The 15,125-nt window shown below is 41.5% G+C and overlaps 1 protein-coding gene across 3 annotated transcripts in view; it reads left to right on the forward strand.

The window, feature by feature from the left end:
* The first annotated feature begins 8,693 nt into the window (after window positions 1–8,693).
* Window positions 8,694–15,125, forward strand: part of NAPEPLD (N-acyl phosphatidylethanolamine phospholipase D) — a 32,394-nt gene continuing 25,962 nt past the window's right edge. For 2 of the 3 annotated variants that reach the window (XR_009820925.1, XM_062019367.1), the window contains exon 1: window positions 8,694–8,917. Coding sequence is in view for 1 of the 3 variants with exons in the window: in XM_062019367.1 (XP_061875351.1) it covers window positions 8,724–8,917 (194 nt within the window). In the remaining 2 variants the exon portion in view is untranslated. Of the gene's footprint in view, window positions 9,173–15,125 lie in introns of all 3 variants that reach the window. The other variant, XM_062019376.1, reaches the window with a different exon arrangement.

A 15,125-nucleotide genomic window follows, 5' to 3' on the forward strand; every position in this document is an offset into this window, starting at 1 on the left:
TGATGTGGCAAGAAGTAATAGCTTTAAATTGCACCTTGAAGATTTAAGTTATATTTTACAAAAAGCTTTTGAACTGTAAAGTATGTTATGCAGTAGCTCACTGTGGAAAGGTCTGAAGAATCAGCATGACTGCAAATTTTCAAGGTCGGGTTGAACAAATATCTCTTAGGAATTGATTAGATAAAGTGAGTTTTTCTCTGAAGCAAGAGGAACTGGAAAAGCCTTTCAGATCTCTTTTTTAATCATGTCTAGAGAAGCAACTTCATTGTTTTCATTAATAAATTGGCATGAAAAAGAAGGAAAAAATGTACCAGTCATCTCTCCAAGCTTTCTTAAATTATGCTGAGTACTTTTTTTCCTACTTGCTAAACCTCCGTTCTTTTGTCTAGAATGAGGTAGAAGAACCATACAGCAGACATGAGATTGGAAAATTATTTTTATTAAGGTTGTGCTCTTTTGTTTTTTGTAAATACTTTTTTAACTTAAGTCATGTGAGCTGCTGTCATAAAAGAACTCTTTGATTTAAAACTGCTCATTTTGTTCAAATGGCAGGGATAAGAGAATAACCCTTTGTTTATCTTTATCTGTGCTGGAGAACATCTCTTGCAATTGCTCTGTAAACCACAATTCTATCTAGGCTTTTTTCACAGACTTGCTAAACTCCCCAAAGTTCTTGTGGTGTCACAGGTACCTAATACCAAGATTTAGTGTCCTTTCAGCTACGCTTGAAAACATGCTCCCAATCTAATGTCTTCATTTTAACTCTAAAGAAACTTCCTCCTATCTTTCTAGAGGTCTTGGGGAAACTACAGGAAATCCCACTTGAAATTTCCAGTACTTCTATGATTAAAAGTAAGTAGTAGAGTTAAACGTCACTAAGAAAACACCAGTCCCTCACTTCATTTCCTACAAAGACGCAATTCTCTTGTTCTTTATCTATGACAAAATTCATTAAATTGTGGTTTGTAAAAGCTTCCATGCCAGGAAGCTTCAAAGCAATCTTTTCTTCTTTCTTTTGTTCCATTTCAGAGGCAGTTTTATCCTCTGCTTAATTTGTTTAAGTACTTTAATAACAATTACCTTTTATTAATTAACACCATTATTTTGTAATCTGACTCCAAAATCATTATCTATGGAAGAAGCTTACCCCTGTGCAGCATTCCCTTTCAAAAAGACAGTGGCACTTTTGTAGCTTTGCAACCTTCATAGAGGTTTACATTGTCAATAAACCACCATGAACAATTATTTATGCATTTTAAGTAACAGTTGTGCAGTTCTGCTCTAGCCTTGCCAAAACTAAAAGACTGGGTTCAGATGCATCTGTTTTCCAGTGACATCTAGGCTCGCTTGCTTTCATTCATTCAGTGAACCAGCTGTGTTGACTGATGTCTGAGAAATCAAGTTCGCTCCCAGAATAATTCCATTGTCGTCAATTTAGTTGCAGCAATGACCAATCTGACCCATGGAGCTCAGTATATTGTAGAAGGTCATGCAGCCTGTCAGTAGCTCAGACGAGATTTAAATAGAGGATCCTCCTGAATCCCGATTCAAATGAGTCTCTTTTGACATCATCATCGTGTCTACACATTCAGAGTGACATTTTGTCAAATGCCACTTGGGGCATTGCTCATCTGTTGGCATACCAAATAGTGACCTTCATGGCTTTAGTCACATTTCCATTTATTATAACTCTCCTCTATTCAGCGCCAGCTGTTAAGACCAAAGCGGATTTCCTTTCCCTCTCCCTCCCAGGAGCTGTGGATGAAGAAGAGGATTCAGGCTTGTTTCAGGAAGACAGTAACAGGGTACTGAGGTCAGACAGTCATGAATGCTAGAGCAGCAGCTTAGAAGCTGAAAGCAGCTTCATGTGGCACATAGCATGCCTGCACAGGATGCTGACAGTTACAACACTCTAATTAAGAAAGATCCTCACTGAACTGTAGTGGTTTGGACCATGGGATTTCTTGAAGCCCCTTCTAGCCCAGTATTTCTCTGATGCTTGTATAATAATGCTACAAAACAAGTTTGTGCAGGAAAGGATGATCCATGATCCTGAATAACAACAAGCAATCACAGGGAAGCTCTGACTTACTTGATAGTTACACACCTTCTTTCTCATTCATTCTTATTTCCCCATGGTAATTCTATGTGATTTTAAGTCATTATTTTCTCTTGGTTTCCATTTCACAATGTATTTTTCATTGTAATATGAAAATTGACTTAGTTGAAATGATGCAGAAGTCTTCAGTTACAATACCACCAGCATTATTGGATTTTAACTAGGTTTCTTGTGAAACCATGTTCTGTGCCTTTCTGTCAAATTAATCAGCAAATTTCAGTGACATCTGAAAGAAGGAAAGAAATGTCAAGGGCTTTCTGTGGATTAGGAAGTCTCAGAGAATTGCTCTGTTTTTTAGCAAAGGTGGATAACTCAGCTGCATCCCAGTTCATACTGAGAGGGGAGCTGGGTATGCATCTGTCCTTTTCCCTGCAGCCTGATTTTCCTAGAAAGTAAACATGAAAAATTGTGTTTGATGGGATCTAAATGGTGCTCCAAAGGCAGTTCTGGACAGTCAAGGGACCAAGACCTCAGAGCCTGTAATACTACACCCTTGAAGTAAGGCTAATACAGCCCAAAGTAATTAAGATCCTGCAATTTTCTTGTATTTAGATATAGGAAGGAGACTCAAATTGGTTCCCTGAGTATGGGCAAAGTAGGTGGAACACAGCAGCATGTATTACCTTAACATGAGCCAGTTGGCAGTGGGCAAGTGCATTTGCTGGCGAGTCTGCCTGCACCTCTGACTAACTGGACTAAACCTAGCACATGCTGTCTCTTGCCCAAAACAGATGTTGTGGAAGGCATGGAGAGGAGTGGGCTTGGATTACTGCACTGAGAGGGCAAAACTACAGAGCAGTGAATAAAAAAATTACTGGGACACCAAGCTTGCTCAGTTTTGTTCTTCCTGAAAAAGCCTATTTATATATCATCTTATATTTCTATGTGGCTTTGTTTTTCCATATGTGCTCTGAAAGTATATGAGTAAACATTGGCACCAGTTCTTCCATAACGATCACTGAGTTTATTCTGCATTGGTGTCAGAGGTACCACACCAGCTATAAACTAAGAAATGAGGCAGTGAATTCAAAGTTGTTCCAATCCTAAGATCTCTAAATGGGTATGTCACTGTTTAGGAAATAAACATCTGTGAACCTCCAATGCTGGCTGTCTGGAAGACTTCAAAGGTGTTATGGTCAAATATGAGAAGGAAGAGACTGATTTGTCACTCTGCAGCTCTATAGACAGCCACCTAAAAGCACGTAGAATAAATGGTTGAATTGACCTGTCACACTCTTATGGACAGCCCATCACTATATTGGTGCACCCCCAAGACCATCCTGAGAGCAACCTATTTGTGACACTGCTGATGAAAACCCAGGCTCGTTCACCCTACCAGCATCCTCTTCAGGCAGTGTAGGTGCTCTTGCAGATGTAAGCAGTCTGGAACATCCTCAGCCAGAATATTTCCACCATGAAGTCCATAAGAGTATATTCTTCCATACTGTCATAGCATGATCCCTTCTTACACACTTGCAACTTGGCCCTCCCTGAGCACTTTGTAGTACTGCCAGTGCAGTAGCCCTCTCATTTTGTGGGATGACTGAAGCCAAACAAGGAAGTGGTGTCTTGGCAGGATGAATTTTCCTCTAACATTCCAAAGGACTCACAAGGGGCACTCCCTGCCAGAGGGCTACATTCACAGCTCTGAAGGCAGCCAGACCATCTCTAAGACCTACTGAGACCCAGCATCGCGGTTGTCAGATGATGCATATCTGCCCTACAGTAACCCACTTGCTCTGTGGTGACATACAGCAATCTGGAATTCAACTACAGGATATAGGTAAGATTTTAGCAATTCACAACATTCACATTCAAGCTATGCACTATGTGTAGAAATGCTCCCTTAAATATAGGATAGTCATAAATTCATTCTATTTTAATATCAGTCTAAAATGATTATTACAGGGACACTTATCAACAGTGCATTTAGATACAAAGAAAGTCATCAACTTGCCTGCAATGAACGCAGCACAATGTTCCACAATTCCTAATTCACAATTAAAAGCCAGCTCACAACAATCTAACCCTATTAAGACCTACCTTACATATTCTTTTTTTTTTCTCCTTTGTACTCCCAGAATGTCTTTTTCCTGTTTAGTAAACCTGTTATTAACTCTTGAGCCCAAGTACAAATTCAATTGCAAAAGGGCAACAATTTTTTTCTTTTTGCACAGCACCACTCACAAGGGGCTCTGCATCTGATCAGGCCTTTTAGACACTGTAATTTAACTTCCTAAATAATTTTTAATTATAGTAACTTTGCAAAATGTTGTGCTATATTACAATACTATCAGATACTGACTGTAACAGCATTGGCATACAGTAGTGCCTGTTCACAATGACATTCTCAGCTTTCACTGATTTGGAAACAGATGTAACAACTTTAATTTCCTCTGTGGTACAAAGTTAAATCTCAAAATCAGGTGTTGTCTAAGGCTAGATGTGTTCCAGTAAGCTATGATAATAACCAGGAAGGTTGTTACCTGAGTTTTAGCTCATGCCAAGTAGCATTCTCCCAGATAGTGCCCAAGCGTCCTTCAGGGATTAGTGTGGGCCAGGGATGACTTTCAACAGCAATTTCAATGCAGTCACCTGCTCTTCAGGGCTAGGAAGGTCTGCCTCTAGGAAAATACATGCATTGTAGAATTTGGTGTCAGGGCTGGAGAATGTTCCTGGCCCATTATTACTATAGCACAGCCTAAATGTCTCTGTTACGGGTCCAGTTTATTGTCTCCCCCAGTTTTGCCCTCTAAGTAGAAGTTAAAGAGACCCCAGATAGTCAGAAGAGTGTTTCTCATAATATTTAGAAGCATGTTTTCTTTTGTTTTAACTGTAGTCCAAAAACTCCTTGCCTGTGGTCCCAAAGATGGTCAAATTCTTTGTCATGTAAGAGGTTTGGATTTGTAATGGTAATCATAGGATTTATAGTCATTTAATTAAGTATTGTATATTGCTTATATATCAATTTTGTAGCTAAGGGAATTTAATGTTTTGGTTAAATGTTATTGTGAAGCATTTTGTATGTATATTTGTACATAGAAAAAATACACTACCCGGTTGTTTAACCATCTTTCACAGGGCAACACGTAATCCAACATGATTTGAAACTCTGCTTGCCTCTGCCTGCAACAGGTGCCACATAACTTTTCTCCCTTCTCTCCAAAGCAGTGTGGATGCCATAAGGGTGGTTTCCTCTCCACACTGTAATTAGAAGGGCTAGGTTAGGCTTTCTGATGATGTCTTCATATGGGCCAGTTTTGCCAGAGAGGCTTTTACTAGCCTAGTAGAATTTCTTTTGGTGCAAAATTTCTGTGTTAGTAAAAGTTTCAGTATAGCTAATCTTAGAGTGGTGGAAAAACTTCCTTGCTAGGATCATTTATTTCAGAAATCCAGCAGAACTGTTCTAGCAAGTGTGGTTCTTTGCTGCAGTAAACTGCATCTGCACTCTAACAGTAAACATTGCCTAGTATAGAGCAAGCCCAAACCCAGAGGGATTTTGGGCCATGACTTGACATTCTAAAATAGAACAAGAGACAGTACAACATTTTTTCCTTTTGTTATCTAAAAGGATTTTCAATCAAGACAACTCAGTTATAAAGCTATACAAATTTTAACTGTAAGAATGTCTACTATTTTCCTGCTTTCAACTGTGCTTCAGTTACTGCCCAAGAAAATGAGTACCTTGCTCTGACACAGCTTATGCCAACAGACTAAATTAAACCTTGTGAAAAGATATTAATTCTACACTTTAGAGATCTAAACAAAAGGCTGATAAACTTCAGTTGCATAGAAGGTTGAACCCTTCATCAAGAGAAGTTTTGTAATCAAGTTAGTTGAGCTGTCCTGCTCATGGTTAATGCATACACTGTCTCCAAGGGAAAGACACCACTATGGATACAATTAATGAAATACTAACCGTGAGATTCTAATTAAGATATAGGTTGTTGCATGATGTAGATTAAGCTATGTTAAAGGAACTTCTCCTTCCAAGTGAAATGGTATACCCTAAAAACTTCTTCAATAAAAATTGATTCTATTTCAGCTGTTAAATTTCACTGTGAGAAAATAAAATGCACAGACTCCAAAATAGCCCCACTTTTTACCCCTCAGTATCTGTGCCTCTCTGTGGTACAAAGAAGCTCCCAAATCTTTTTTATTTCCATATATAGTGGACAATATATATAAACGGATGCCACTGAAGAAAATAAAATTATTAAAACACCCTTTCTTAAGACTAGGTGACAACCAAAAAAACTCTTACTTCGTGCACAGATGGCTGGAACCTTCCCATCTGTCAGCAACTTCTGGCCTCCAGCTTCTGCAGGATCCCACCATCAGTCTTCTAAGCATATTAGCACGTCTGGGGTGTATTAAGAGATCTCTCTGTGAACACAGATATCCCATTGGGATTTTTTTCTCTGTTTAAATGCATTTTTGTGCATAAGACATTGAAAGATCAAAACCTACCAAGGCAGCAAGGACTAGACTGAGATCTTAGTTGGCTTGTGAGAATGTTGAAACAGGAAACGAGTTGAATTTTCCCATGTTGTGCATACTGGCATGGCAGAGTAGGTGATATGTGCTGCTATACACTTTTAGCATTGTCAGAAATTACTTGAACAACCATATGAACCTTCACCAGTTTTTACACAGGAAAAGAGATGTTTGCCTTTCAAATTGAATACTGCATGCTGCATAGACACCACTTGTCTTTACTTACAGCCTCCAAATGTTGACATCTGTATTTGTAGTACAGACAAAATGCACTTTAATAAAGCAAGGCCTCCCTAACTGTGGCTTTTGCAGCACTGGTGACATACAAACTACTTCCCAACATGTGGAAGCATGTCTGCCTATCAGGAGGTACTCAGCTGAAGTGTAGAATGAATATCCCAAATTGGCTACTGTTGGCAATCAGTTATTACCAGTCTGGAGGCATTTACCTGGTGAGTTACACAAATTTCTATACATTGGCATTAATTATTACAGTTAATAGGCATTGATCAGAGCTATGGAGGGTACCTTTACCATCTAACTTATTTAGCAAGTCTTAGATTCATTCCATAGAGTAGAGATAACTTCAATAAATTTATGTGTAAGTCATTGCTACTACAAGGCCAGCTTAGCATTAGACATCCTGATAGGTGATGAAATGGCCAAGAAATCATAGAATCATAGAATGATAGGGGTTGGAAGGGACCTTTAGAGATCATCTAGTCCAACTCCCCTGCAGAAGCAGGTTCACCTAGATCAGGTCGCATAGGAACGTGTCCAGGTGGGTCTTGAAGACCTCCAAGGAAGGAGACTCCACAACCCCCCTGGGCAGCCTATGCCAGGGCTCCCTCACTCTCACAGTGAAATAGGTTTTTCTTATATTTAAGTGGAACTTTTTGTGTTCCAGCTTAATCCCATTACCCCTTGTCCTGTTACTAGCTACTATAGAAAAAAAGGATGTCCCAAACTCCTGACACCCCACCCTTTAGATATTTGTAAATGTTAATAAGATCCCCTCTCAGTCTCCTCTTCTCTAGACTAAACAGCCCCAGCTCCCACAGCAAATGTCAGATGAGGAGAGCCAGAAGTGAGAAATAAATTAGAATTTTGCACTGGCAAAGGTCAGCACATCCGCCTGACCATAAGCAACCAACACATATCAGTCTTACTTGTACAGAACAAGGTAACCCGGTAGTCTTATCCTTCTTCTACCTTATAGAGACTAAGAGAATGATAGATTTACTATAAGAGTAAGCCTCATGTTTATAGCCTCTCAAGACCTACTTGGAGAACTTGGCCACTGAACAAAGGTAAGATTTCTTCACTAGTAAACTAGACATCCATTCCTGAGCTTCAACATACATAGATCTATTATCAGAGCTGTTACCTGTTATTGGACCAGACAGTCTTAGATTTTCTTATCACATCTGCATAGCATTGTCCTTTGCATTATGTGCTTAAGGAGTTAAGAAAAGATTAGAAGAAAAATAATCTATTTCTCAGAACCTAATTTCTCTGGAGTCAAAATCTCACACTTCCAGCCCATCAACTGTAGTCGCGTATCAACTACTCCGATGTGTGAACAAGGACTGAGGGCATGGTGGTAACCGAGCCCGTGAAGAAACCTGTGCGTGAGTTTTCCCTTCCCAAGGTGGGGGGCAACGCCGTTGCGGACCCCCAGGCCTGCGCGGGGGCTGCTCTGGGAGACGGGGAAGCCCGCAGTTCCCGCGAGGGTCGGTACCTCCTGGTGATGGCGGTACTGCTTCGAGGTCCTGGAAAGGGTAACTCCAAAAAACTTTTCACTGCAGCACCAGGTGTGAGAACACGCTCGTACTCCCCAAGGGGACTGCGGGTAGCGTTTGCCAACCATCGGCGCCGGCCGGGAGCGGAAACAAGGGCTTCCCTTACCCCAGCACCGAGGAGCAGCCCGGCCTCCAGCCCCGCCGCGACTCCGGGCCCGCGGGCGTCCGGCCACCGCAGCTCCCTCAGCGCCGGCCCCCTCGCCCGCCGCCATCTTGCCAAGGCGCCGGCAGGCGTCCCGCCGCCGCCAGCCCGCGCACCCCCGCGGCCGGCGGGGCCCCGCGCAGCGCGGGAGCGGCGCCGCACCATGCTGAGGCGCAGGGCGCTGTGGAGCTGCTGCCTGCAGCTCGCCGCGCTGCCCTCAGCGGCGGACGGGTCGGGGGGAAAGCCGCAGCCGTTGTACGGCTCCTGCGGGAGAGCCGCGAAACCGCCGCGGAGGGGGTGGAGCGGCACCATGGAGGAGGAGGACGAGACTCCTCAGGGACAGCAGCAGTTGGGGAGGTGAGCGGCTCTCCGGCGGCAGGCAGCGCTCTGGGGGCGGGGGTCGCTGCCCCCGCGCCTCCCGTGGGCAGGGAGGGACTGAGCCGAGCCGAACCGAGCCGAGGCTCCTGTCCTGCGCCCGTCCGGAGCGGGAGCACCTGCCCGACCTTCCGCCGTCAAAGCCCAGCCGGGGAAGGGGATCGGCAGTAGCGCGGCGCACCTGCTCCGAGCGCGGCGGCGGGGCTTGCTGGACAGGCGGCACCGGCGTCCCGCCGGGTAAGTGTGGCGGCGGCGACCGGTCTGAGCCGCTGCGGGAGGCGACGGGGCGCGGGGCCGGGGCAGGGAGCTCCGTCAGCGGGGCAGAGCGAGCGCGGGCGTCCGTTCGGAAAAGTTAGGCGGTGGGCGAAGTGCCGGGAGCCGCCGAGCCCCGGCACGGGCCGGAGAGGAGCTGTAGAAGCTGTCTTGCTGCCTCGGCCCCTGACGGGAGGGAGGGTTGTCTGCGGTGCTGGCGCAGCGTGGGGGGCGGGCAGGTCGCCCCCGAAAGGTGCCGCGGTGGCGAGTGGCGAATCCCGACTAGTGCCAGCTCGAAACTGGTTGGGACGGGGAGATCCTTGCAGACCGATGGATAAATGAATCCTGGAAGAGAAAGTCCTTCTTCCCCCCCCTCCGCGGAAACGGCCTTTTTTCCCGTAATTTGACAGTAAAATATGCTGCAGTAGCGCTCAGAAAGAAACAAGTTATATAATAGCCTATGAAAAAATACGTTTCACAGTATTGACCATTTATTCGACGTTTTCCTTTGAAGGGGAGACAAGAGCAGATATTTATCATGAGCGTTTTTCCTGAGTTGTATAGTGCGAAGGGGAGGATGTTAGCAAAGTAATTGAATGTAATTAGTTTAGTCAAGTAGTGTCAACGATCGGCAATTATCTCTAGTAAGGATTTAGAGAAAGTATTTGTTGCATGTCTTGACGGCATGCAGTTAAGTTAATATTAAACTACTCCAGAAAAGGCTTTTCTTACTGAAGATTATGATTTCTCATTCTACTAAATGGTGATTGTGGACCATCTTTTCAGTTTTAAATGAACGTTTTAGTACTTAGGCATTTTTTTCTTTATTTTTCAAACTACACCGACTAAAGCAACATCAAAACCTAAAGATCATGTCGGGGAAAATCACTTCTGTTTTCTTGCAAAAGACCCTTGAAAAGAGTAATGTATTTCTTGAATTCGTAGGAGCAGCTTTATCAGTTAGTACCGTAGGAAACCTGATATATTTTATAGTAAATACTTTAAGGAAGACAAGAAGAAATGATATTTTTATCTTATTAATGCAAGAATCATTGCAGCAGTTGCTTTGGAAATTCTCAAAAAGGCCTGAAATTGAAATACCTATTATGAAAAAGGTAATGGAAATTTTGAGTACTTGGAGATTGGAAAGTCCTGTCTGATTCACTCACTGTGATGCACAGGACACAGGAGAGGAGAAAGTAAAGGATCCCAGTGAAACTGTTCAAATAGAAAGAACAGTTAATTTGGCTTCAGCTTGGCTCAAATCAAAAGAGATTTTCAGCCTTTTCAGAAGGACACAAACCATTATTATTATTATTTTCCTCGAGGAATTTTCAGCAGAATTTCTTCAGCAGAAATCTGCAATTTTCTTCAGCCCTTCTAAGCTCAAGATTGGACCGAAACTGAAATAGCTTATAAGTTCTTTTCTACAAATGGGAAAGCAATTGTTTTGTCTCTGATGAGGAAAATGGAAATACTGCCATATTAATTAGTGCCTTTGTACATAACACCTGCTGTGAAATTATTTTTTTCTCCTTTTGTCACATCTGTGAATCCCTTCCTGATATCACTTTAGGGTTTTCTTCTGTCAGTTGCTGTAAGTGTTCGTCTTGGCGTATGCTGTCATCAAAATCTGGCTTTTAATACACTCAGAGCTGAGACCATGTTAAATCACTTGGTCTTGTTGTGTCTAAACGTAGGTTTGAGTGAAAAGAATTTTTCTGTAAACCAGATGTTACACTTGGTTTGAATATTCTTAGAAAATCTAGTGAAGAAGTTACTGTTTCCATGTAGTATCTTAGTGTTTAGCAGCAGTGTATCAACCGTGCCCAAGCAGATAAAGCTTCCAAAGTTGTTCAGCAGTGAGAGTTGGGTGTTACCAGGTGACACTATGAAAACACTTTGCTGCCATTATGTCCCTACTGTGGAAAACAAGGTTTGATATACATTCTTTACCACTTGACTTTTCACTCACATAACATCTTATCAAGATGTATGTCAAGGTATGTTTCTTGTGTAAGGCCTGTTGCCGTGGTTGGAGTTGGTAGTGTTCCTTATCATAAGCCATACTCAGCAGACAGGTTTCAGTTTTTATTGCTTATGGTGTTTGGAAGTAGTTTTAGTTGTTTAGACAGAAATCTCCCATGCTGTGGATGTTCTTTTTAAGGAAGGGTTTCAGTGCGGTTCAGCTGTTTCTGATAATGAGATTTGTGGTAATAACAAGTTGTTTATGTATGTGTGTTTAAATGAAACACTTTGTATTCTTAAAATACCTACATATTTAGGCTGGTACCTTGAAAATTAGTAGGTAGCTTGCATTTGTGTTGGACATGTGCCTTGACTCTTCCATAAGAAAAAAAACAACAAACCAAACAACTTTTAATATTAACACTTTTGTTGCTGACTAACAACCAAAGTACTTTGCCTTTCATTTAAAGTACGTAAAGAGACATCATAATCTAGAGTCGTGGAGGTAGAGTGGAAGGCTGGTTATGTGTAGGAAAAAAGGTTGTCAGGAAAAAAGATTGTCATGAAAAACGTTACCCTGTTTTGATATTTCCAGTTTCCTTTGCTATTTGTGTTTTGCTGTGTCTGTTCTACTACTTGGAATTTCTTGTAATGGCTGTGTTTCATTTGAAGAACCATAAGGAATCATATATGCTTTCTGGCTTTCCAGTGTGAGATTAAAAACTTGTCTGTTTGGAAGGACAGCCTTCTAGCTTAACTCATATGAAAAATGGTCTTTAAACAATTGCATTTAAAAACCCCAAATTTTTTAATACAGAAAAATTCCAATTTCCTTGTCTTAACTGGGAAATTATTTGTTTGGATTTCAATAAATTTGAAGTTAAATATTATAAGTGGTTCTATAAAACCCAGTGTGTGTACATACATACATACAGAAGGAGAGAGGGAGAATGTTGGGACAAGTAAAAGTTGAGCTTGTAATGAAACCTAAGTAGATTTATAAAGAATTTAGGGGAATATCTATATATTGCAGAGAAATTACGTAGGGTCTTACGTGCTTGGACTTTGAACTGAAGAGAGGGAAACAAATAGGCAATCATCTAAAGGTCCCTTCCAACCTCTACCATTCTATGATTTTAATATGTCTAGAAACAAAATTTTATGACTGTATATTAACTTAAAAATAAAAACTAGTTTAGTGCTTGGGTGTTGCTGTGCTTCCTGGACAACTGAGGTTTTATAAGGTTTTAAAGGATTATTCTGTGTGAGTCTAGAGAAAGTTTGCACAGGAGTTTGTTCCTTTTTGGCATGGAGAGAAAAGTAAAAAGAAAACTTAAAGGCTTCGTAAATGAGGTGAAGATAGCAAACGTGCAGACATGAAAGTGCCAGAGTTGATTATAAATTAACTACTTCAGATACTACTTTGCCACATGGATCCTATGAATCAAGGTTTTTACAGGATTTCTATGCATTTCCATGGAAAAGGTCCTTACCTTACCTCTATGGCCACGTGCTACAAAAGAAATCAGATTTCTACCATGGTATGTTCAAGTGGAGCCCTTAGTTTCACTATGTGTAGTAGTTTTGATTTCAGTTGTATCTAATTGACATAAGATGTCAAGATAAGACCTTTACCCTCAGGATGGAGTGTGAGCTTGAAGTGTTTGAAAACATAATTTTGGTTAAGAAAAACCTGTGCTAACAGTTTTGACATTACATAGTAGCTTAAAATCCTAAACCCAAGATGGGCTGTTAAAACTTGGGAGTGACTAGAGTGTATTTATGAATGCTAAACTTTAAAGTTTCCTTGTTTTTTTCTAACAGTAAGCCCTATCCTGGAAACAGGGTTTGCCTCTGTTATTAATTGTAGTCCTATCAGTAGACTAACTGAAACTAATGAAATAGTCCTTTGTATAAATACTAAACAGGAATGTATCTGGTATTAGATCACTGAAGTTGGGGTCCAGATCCTGTAGCTAGGTTGGTCCAAATGTCATGTTTGCTCTTTTGAAAAAGCTTTGTTGAAATTCTGTGCAAATGTGAAGGGCCATCCATTGAAGTTATTGTTGCTGTTGGAATCTGTGGTTTATCTGCCCAACTGTGTGCATGTTCTATCTTTTCTTTTTTGTTGATTTAAAAAATTGTATTTGATTTGTGATCCAGTTTCTGTCTTGTGTACCATAACACAACTGTAATGCACAAAACTTGCTCCTGTGTGTTGTCAGCCTGAGTTCTACAGAGCAGGTAAGAAAACTGTCATCCCAGTTGTGGTGTTTTCCACGTTCTTCTCTGTACATTAAGTAGTCATATTAAATTAGTTGTTTAAGGGGAGCAAAGGAAAGTGCTTTCTGTTCTGGTGTAGGGAAATTTGACTCCTGCTTTGGTGACTGCTTCAGCAATAGCACAGAATTACACTGCTCTTGTGCTTAATTGTAATGATAGTCTAGGCTGCTCTTTTAAATGTGATGGCCACATGCCAACTTTTGGATACTTTGATTCAAGACTGCAGTAAAAGATGAGAGTGGAGAGGGAAATAGCTTATTTTAATAGGCCTGTATAGCTCAAGAAATTGGCTACGGGGCCTGTCATGTCTCTCAATGTGCATGGCCCCTAGGAACAATTACTGTCAGATCAGGGATCATAACCTAAACAGAATATACCTGTCACAGGAAACTTCTATAATATTAAATATAAATATTTTAAAAGTTCATAAACATGTTTGGGGGCCATGAAGTGTTCATACTGGGCAGGGACAGTCAGCTGGGGCATCTGGAAACAAAAGGCAAGTTAGGTATTGTCCCAGTTCTGGGAAGAGGCATCTTTCTGCAGTTGATATAATGCCCATAGCTGGTCAGGTTGAACCCAGGGTTGAGAAATAGCTGGCTCCAGGTACTACTGATGGACCTGGCTCTAAATCCTATTTGCATTTATATCCAGAGGCATATAAGGGTGTAGCTGATAGGCACTGTTAATGGCTATGAATAAGTTTCTGTTGGCTTAGCTCGCATAATGAATGCCGGGAAAGTAGAGGTCAGAACCTGTAGTAACGAGAGTGGGTTGACTTTTGGGTAGTAGGTAGCTATTGAATTTGCTTGGTTATAATAGGAATCATCACTGTTGGAGGAGACACCAAGAGAGTTTAAGCAGTGTCATGTGAATGAATGAATGTGAATGAAGCCTTGAATAGCAAATAAATTGAAAATATATTAAGAGTAGGGGGAATTGTCAAACCTAACTTGGTGTGTGTAAATGAGATATGCTGAGTGAATTCAAAATGAAGGGTATTTAATGAATTACTTTTTAACCAGCAACATTGGCATAAGTAGTTTTTGTTTACAATAGTATATGCCTGTTCTCACTCTTCCCTGTACTAACCAGTGTGCTGGTATAAACACTTGCATGGTTACACGGTGTTGCAGGTGAAAATTAAGTTCTTCTCTAGGGGATGGGAAGGTAAGAACTGACTATTAGATAGATTAGTTCAGGAAACTTATTTACTATGTGGACACATGTTTGGTTTGGCAAGCCTGTGACAATAATGAGGGCAAAAATGGATTGGTTCATGGTGGTGGCTGCTGAAGAAATATGGCTGTTGAGAGAATGTGCCTAACAACAGACCTGGGAGTCCTGGTTGATAGTAAACTGAACATGAGCCAACAATGTACCCTCATGGCCAGTAAGGCCGATGGCATCCTGGGATGTATCAAGAAGAGTGTGACCAGCAGGTCAAGGGAGGTTCTTCTACCCCTCTACTCTGCCCTGGTGAGGCCTCATCTGGTGGTCCTGTGTCGAGTTCTGGGCTTCTCAGCTCAACAGGAACAGGAAAATTTTGGAGAGAGTCCAGCATAGGGTCACCAAGATGATCAGGGGACTGGAACATCTTTCATATGAGCAAAGGCTGTGGGGACTGGGGCTGTTTAGTCTAGAAAAGAGGAGAGTGAGGGGGGATCTTATTAATATTTGTAAGTAT

This window comes from Colius striatus, chromosome 1, assembly GCF_028858725.1.
Source record: "Colius striatus isolate bColStr4 chromosome 1, bColStr4.1.hap1, whole genome shotgun sequence".
Classification (NCBI taxonomy): Eukaryota; Metazoa; Chordata; class Aves; order Coliiformes; family Coliidae; genus Colius; species Colius striatus.